Source organism: the organism of the source record quoted next, unplaced genomic scaffold, assembly GCF_019419815.1.
Source record: "Pyrus x bretschneideri cultivar Hongxiangsu unplaced genomic scaffold, Pyrus_bretschneideri_v1 Contig53, whole genome shotgun sequence".
Classification (NCBI taxonomy): Eukaryota; Viridiplantae; Streptophyta; class Magnoliopsida; order Rosales; family Rosaceae; genus Pyrus; species Pyrus x bretschneideri.
In genome coordinates, this window is record NW_025999791.1 from 2860628 (window position 1) to 2867502 (window position 6875).

General features: G+C 38.7%; 1 protein-coding gene across 3 annotated transcripts; it reads right to left on the reverse strand.

Annotated features, from left to right (window-relative positions):
- Positions 1 to 1929: 1929 nt before the first annotated feature.
- Positions 1930 to 6584, reverse strand: LOC125470822 (BEL1-like homeodomain protein 1). Of its 3 annotated transcripts, none has more exons than XM_048570478.1 (6): positions 6445 to 6584; positions 5751 to 5826; positions 4245 to 5159; positions 3480 to 3853; positions 3237 to 3297; positions 1930 to 3133 (listed from the first exon to the last, which is right to left on the reverse strand). In XM_048570478.1, the coding sequence occupies exons 3-6, from the start codon at positions 5088 to 5090 to the stop codon at positions 2297 to 2299; spliced, it is 2118 nt and encodes a 705-aa protein (XP_048426435.1). In that variant the 5' UTR covers positions 5091 to 5159; positions 5751 to 5826; positions 6445 to 6584; the 3' UTR covers positions 1930 to 2296. The 3 variants fall into 3 exon arrangements, with proteins under 3 accessions (XP_048426435.1, XP_048426436.1, XP_048426437.1); XM_048570479.1 differs by lacking the exon at positions 6445 to 6584 and adding an exon at positions 6008 to 6160; XM_048570480.1 differs by lacking the exon at positions 6445 to 6584 and adding an exon at positions 5990 to 6132.
- Positions 6585 to 6875: the final 291 nt, after the last annotated feature.

Here is a 6875-nt window from a genome sequence, read left to right on the forward strand (position 1 = left end):
AAATGATTGACACATGGGCATATGGATACAAGATTAAAATGGAACCTCATAATCTATTTTGATACTACTTAACTCCGGACTTAAAATACACTTAGCCTTTATTAATACAACTTTATGTTCCTCACTAAAGACACTAAAAGCTCTTGTACAAACTCAAAGCAAAATCTTATTGACATTGGTCTCCTTGGATAGGAGAATCCTAAAACAACATAAACAAAACAAAATGGCCTCCCTCATTGTGTTATATCTCAAAAACATGCTAGGTATACTAATTTTTAGACCAAATTTGTAAATCATATGATGTGTCACTAATATAAAATAAACACGTTAATCAACACTTAAATAATTCACCAATTATCAATAACCACTGTATAAAGTTTGTGTTAATCAACACTTACGTAATTCACCAATCATCAATAATCACGTTATATAGTTTATAAATTTTAATCTAAATAGTTGATTTCCAGCATTACTACTTTATATAGTATTGGGTTATTATACAAAATGGTCCCTGGGATTTGCATGATCAATAGAAATGGTCCCTGAGATTGAAAATCAATAGAAATAGTCCCTAAGATTGTCAACCATCCATGATTTTGGTCCTTTAGTTAAAAACTATTTTGGGCAATTTTCAAAGCTTTGTAACTCAATCGTTTCTTAATCAAATTCAACCCATAATATATCACAATGAAGATAGGAAAGTCTGGAATAAGATTATACCTATTTGGAAGCCCAATGGTTGCCGGAGATGACTGGAAAATAGCCTAAAAGGTGACTGGTTCGCGGGAAAACTGGAAAACTCGCTAGAAACTGGGTAAACTTTAAACGTTCATAACTTCTTCAATACTCAACCAAATCGAGTGATTCAAAAATGAAAATAATACTTCTTGACGAGATGAAGAGAATGGTACCTTTTTTGAAGGTTAACTCATCATAGTTTGGTCAAAAAACAGCTCGAAAGTGACTAACCATTTTCGAGTTAGCCACTTTCGAGCCTAACTCGCCATGGTTTGGTCGAACAACGGCTCGAAAGTGGCTAACCATTTTCGAGTTAGACAATTTCGAGCAGTTTTTGAGCTAAATCACAGCGAGTTGGCAGTAAAGAAAGATATCATTCTCTTCGTCTCGTCGAGAAGTATGATTTTCGTTTTTAAATCACTCGATTTCGTTGAGTATTGAAGAAGTTATGAACGTTTAAAGTTTTCCCATAAACCAGTCACCTTTCAGACTATTTTCCGACCATCTCTGGCAATCATTGGGCTTCCAAATAGTTATAATCTTGTTCTACACTTTCTTATTTTCATTTTGATATATTATAGGTCGCATGTGGTTAATAATCGATTGAGTTACGAAGTTTTAAAAATTGCCCAAAGAGTTTTTAACAGAATGACCAAAATCATAGATGGTGGACAATCTCAGGGATTATTTCTATTAATCATGCAAATCTCATGAACCATTTTGTATAATATTCCTGTAAGATTTGGTGTTCTTGGTTTTTGTCTTATGCCTCGAAGTTCTCACTTCCTCTCTCTCTCTCGCGCATTAGAATATTGCCGACTATGTCTTATGGGATCTCCACTTTTATGCTGTGAAACTATGGGCATTGTAAATCCATTTTTCTATAGATTCGAAACGAAGATATCAATATCTTTTTAATTAGTTGACTGCAAGTCAAACACACATGCGTGTTTTTGTTTGTTACATTGGAGAGGATCTAACAAGTATGCATTATTTTCTTTATTTTAGTTGAGCTCATACCTAACACTTATTTATTTATTATTATTAAGGTAAAGAGTAAGTTCGAAATTATTACAATAATATTAAATAAGGGAGAGTTTCGAACTGGAACGCATAGGTTCAAAACTTAACACTTCAGAAATTTCACTTCACTGAAAAAATTTAAATTAAATTTTGAAGTACACATTAGCATAGCACAGTTAATAAATATCAATATATAATGGTATACCCATGCCAATTAACTAAAGTTTTACACCAATCCGTCTATCCATCTCCAAAACTTAAACAAAATAATATACAATCCTCAACCATATGATCTCAAATCCTAAAGCTGTCTAAGAACTGGAATTCTTCTATGCAGAGAAGTATATACCTATACTAAAAGTAAATTCTTCTTTCTTTACACTACCATATGCATTTTTTCCTTGTTCCCCAAGTAATTTATAGGGCATAGAAAGAAATGCTGAGAAGAAGATCACATAAGGAAGCAATGGCATTGGCAACCCCCCTGCAATCAGTCATGCTTCTTCAAGGCCATCTTAAATTATTTGCGTCATGATCACGCCACAAAGTCTGGTAACAATTGGGCTACGAACCTTTTTCGGCTCTGAATGTCGATGTTTTCGAATGCAGCAGCGGAAGAGTGAGGAGCTGAAGTGTTTATGGCACCAAACTGATCATTTGTTTCACCAGTGTCTACTCTTCTCCCCAGCTGAATGTTTTGGTTTGGGAGAAAAGTTTGATGATGGTGAGCTCCGGACATGGAGAGGTTTTCGCAGTGAGGAAGACCTAGAGTGAGAGAGACACTGTTGCCCGAGAACCTTGGTGCGAATTGGTCTGCATCAAACCTGCCAATTTCCCCAATCGGGTATTGCCCAAAATTTCCGATGAAATTAGTCTGCCCTCCCATGAAAGAGTAGCCATCTCTGCCCTGCCTCTCGTCCCCGAATTTCATAGAAACTTGCTCATTGTTCACCTCTTGGGCCTCAATATTCATACATGGGACACTACCATTTGAGGAGTGCATAATTTCGGTGCTCCTAGGCTTCTTTGGACTAGCTTGTGTAATCCCATCGAGTTCTGATGACCCAATGAGAGTGAATCCGGACTGGTTCCGAACCATGTTTGTGGGCGATGTTGAGGCTTGGGAAATCGAAATTGATGGATGAGCAGCGAGATTGTGATTCACCGAATTCTCTTGTTTGAAGTTGAAAGTGCTTGTTGTTTGGTTCTCAGTGTCTTGTGGAGCTGTGGACTTTGATGCAGAGTCCTCATTGCTCTTGCTCATTTTCTCAGATGATCCATTCTGCTCTTGCTCCTTCACTTCCTCCATGTACATTTCCTCCACCATTGGCTTCCACAGCCGGACCCGAGCGTTTATAAACCAATTGGAAACCTGCATAATCAGTACTCAAGCTCATCAGCATGCCGGTTTCCACAACTAATTATCAAGAAAGAAAGATTTTTCACGAACGAAAAATGTGGATGGATTTGAGTACCTGACTCCTAGTAAGTCCAGTCTGTTTTGCAAGCATGTGCTTGTCTGAATCCTTCGGATATCTGAAACCAAAATTCAATCCTTCTTAGTACATTACGTTAAAAACTTAGAGCAAAAAAAGGGGGAAATTGTGAGAAAAAAAAATTCTTAGTATACGACTGCATCTTGCCAAGAGTACATAATGCCAAAAACATAAACCCTTTCGGTGACTCGGAGTTGTGTGGATTATTATGAGAGTACTTACGGGTGGAGGAAGTGTTCGAAGAGCCAAGCGCGAAGAACGGAAACAGATCTTTCGGGCAATCCTCGTTGTGGTCTCCAAGCATTGTGCTGGATCATTCCCAATTGTTGGAGAGCCCTTTGCTGCCTCAGTTGATGGTCAACATATTTGAGCCTTGAGCCTTCAATCTTGCCTCCAACGCTATCTTCTTCTCCCAAGCTCTTGTTTGCGGTTCGAATTTGGTTGGTTATGGAGTCCTTCAGGCACCTGAATTGCTTTGAGATTGTTTGCAGTGCCAGAGCAGTGTATGTTCTTGCTGAGCCAATTCCAGCTGCTTGCTCGAATGATGAAATCACCATTTGCATCTGCCGGTGGTATTGCCTATACCTTTGGTCAACCTTCAACCAACAACATAATACAGCACACAAAATTAATTCAAAACTGAAATTGCAAAATATCATGCGACAATTCAATCACTCAATCTCAAATATGAAAACGAAACAAATTCAATATTAAGGAAGAGCTTAAGTTTTGTTACTAAAACACTTATAGTAATTTTATTACAAAACATCACATATTTAACCAAAAAAAAACCATTATAATAAAATTCCAAACTCATATATGTCCTCTAATTCATAGAGAAATCAAAACTCATTTCGCAATATTGAAAGAGGTAGTTCGAATTCAAATATTGAAAATTTAACAAAAAATAAAACAGAAAAATATTAATCAAATATCATTAAAACAGATAATTATCTCAACCAATTAACAAAGCATATCAGCCAATACCTCATCAAGCATGTTGATTAGCTTTCCCTTCTTCATCTGAATTTCCTGCCTCTCAGCAGTGCTCAACTCAGACGCACGTTTTCCACTCCCTTCACCGCCTACTAAACCGTCCCCGGCAGCCGACTCAGCCGCCGCTTTACTCTGCTGCCCATTACCCTTCTTTGGCAGCTCAGTCCTCATCCCATTCCCAACGTTCACAACCTCATCGAGCAGCTCCTGCGCCGCCTTCAAGTATTTGGAGCTTAGCAGCACGCTCTGCATACCCGAAACCCCATTCGTCACACCAGAAGCCGACGAATTTGACCCGCTTGAAACCCGAATATCTTCCCCGGACGGGACCTCCCTCTCTGTGGCGCCTCCCTGGAACGACCCAAAACCCGGCTGCTGCGAAGACAGACTCAAAGACAGGCCCTGCTGAACGCGTGGGGTGTCACGCGCGGCCGCGGTCGGGTCAATTGAATTCCAAAGCGCGTACTGAGTCTGAATTCTCGGCATGAAGGCATGCAGTGTGGAGATGTCATGATGGGGGTGGTGCATGGATTGGGAGCTGTTGCTGTTGGGGTCTTGCGTCAGCGGGATGCCGACGAATTGCTGGTGGTGGGAGGGCGGCGCGTGGGAGAGTGTTGAGGGGTGGTGAGTGAGGGAATTGGCGGCTGAGTTGAGAAAAACAAGGTTGGTGGCGGCGGGTGGGGTTTGAGGCTGTTGTTGTTGTTGCTGTGGTGGTGGTGGAGTGTCGGAGTAAGGGACATAAGCGGGATTCATGAGAACGAGGGTTTGTAAGGCACTGTCGGAGGAGGCTTGGATTTCCGATGAGTTGCCGCGGTGGTGATGAAAGTAGGTCGCCATGTCTCGACCGATAAAAGAGCTGATGCCTCTAGTATTATTGACGAAGTGACTTAGGTGTTTACTTCAGAGCTGATGAAAGGAGACTACGTTAGTATAATACAAAAGGGTTTCTCACAATTCACATCAACATATCATATACACATCCAACTACCAACTCTCCCCGTACAAACAACAACACACACACATGAACACGTCTCTCTCTCTCTCTCTCTCTCTCTCAAAAAGTCTCCATCATGCATATAAATATATGTTTATAATTATATACATGATTGTTGGAGGAGTGAGAAATGATTTGTAGCTTCTGAATCGGGTTTCAGAAAGACGATCAAAGATAAATCAACGAGAAACTATCGGAAACCGATCAGCGTAAAACTGATCAGTATTAAGAGATGCAAACACAAAGGTTGGGATTTGAAGATCTAGTTTCTGGGTTCTTTTTACTGATCATGTCCAAGCAGCTCTTTCTTACTGCTTCGAGAGAGAATTTAGGTAAAAGAAAGGGATAGAGTATATTGGCTTTATATAGAGAGAAAGAGAGAGATAGAGAGAGATATGGAAAGAGAGAGTGAGAGAGAGAGAGAGAGAGGTACAGTGATTGAGAGAGAGAAGGAGTCAAAGGAATTCAATATAGTATTTAGTTAATAATAAAATTTTAGGTACCTGCTGCTGGTGTGATGGAAATCTGCTGATGAGTAGTATGTACACGTGCTTCATGATATGATCATCTTTCTCTGCACTGCAAATGAAACAAGAATTTCACTAACAGTGACACCAAAATCCATGAAATTGGGAGAGAGGGAAAGAGACCGAGTGTTTGAGAGAGAGATGACTAAACAGTTAAAGCTAAAATACATGATATAAGCTATGGCAGCTACAAACAATAATAATTCTATATATACATGGAAAGAGCGAAGCACCAATTGAGTGAAGACACACAGCGGTCTATATTTCTATTAAGATTTTATCAGTCTTCCTTCCACCTTGCACATATAATAATATAGAAGAGGTAGGAGAAGGGAAAGAAAAGGAAAGGGGCCTTCTGTCAGAAAATCTCTGCAACTTCCCCCACTGAAAAGGAAAAAAATAGAGTAAAGGGAGAGATGGGGTTAAAAAGGTGTTTGAGAGAAAAAGATACCCATCTTTATTCATTTCATTTCATTCACCTCATTATCCACACATTTAGGCCCCCTACCCCCTTTTTTATTTCTCAACAAAAATAAAAATAAAAATAAAAAACTTTTTCATTCTAAAATGATTCTAAAATGAAAAGGGAAACTGTAAGCAAGTAATTAACCTAATTGTTAAAAAAAAAATCTTCATCTGCGTTGGTTTACTGCTGCTTTTTTTAAAGTACCTGCGAATAGATCAGAAACAGGAGAGAGCGCTTCCCATTTGACACTCTTTTTAAATCGTTTGATGCAAACCTGGAACCCTTTGATGAGAAACAAAGAGCCCTTCTTCTTAATTTTTGAGAGAGAGGTGGATGGAAAGATCTAGATCTGAATTCTAACAAAAATTAAGTAAGATTAGCACTGCTATAATATAATGAAATTTTTTTTCAAGGTTTGGCAGAAGATTACAAACAGCTGAAAAACGAGGAAACGTCTCCCTCCACACCTAAAGCTTAATACAAAAATAAAAAATAATAAAGCTAGGAAGATGATGAAGGAGAAGGTTGTGTGGAGGGTCCTATTCTTCAATTCATTATTAAATATCTGCTTGTCTTTTTCATATATGTTATTTGTTATATAATTTTTATATCTTTTTTCTTTTGTGATATTTTTT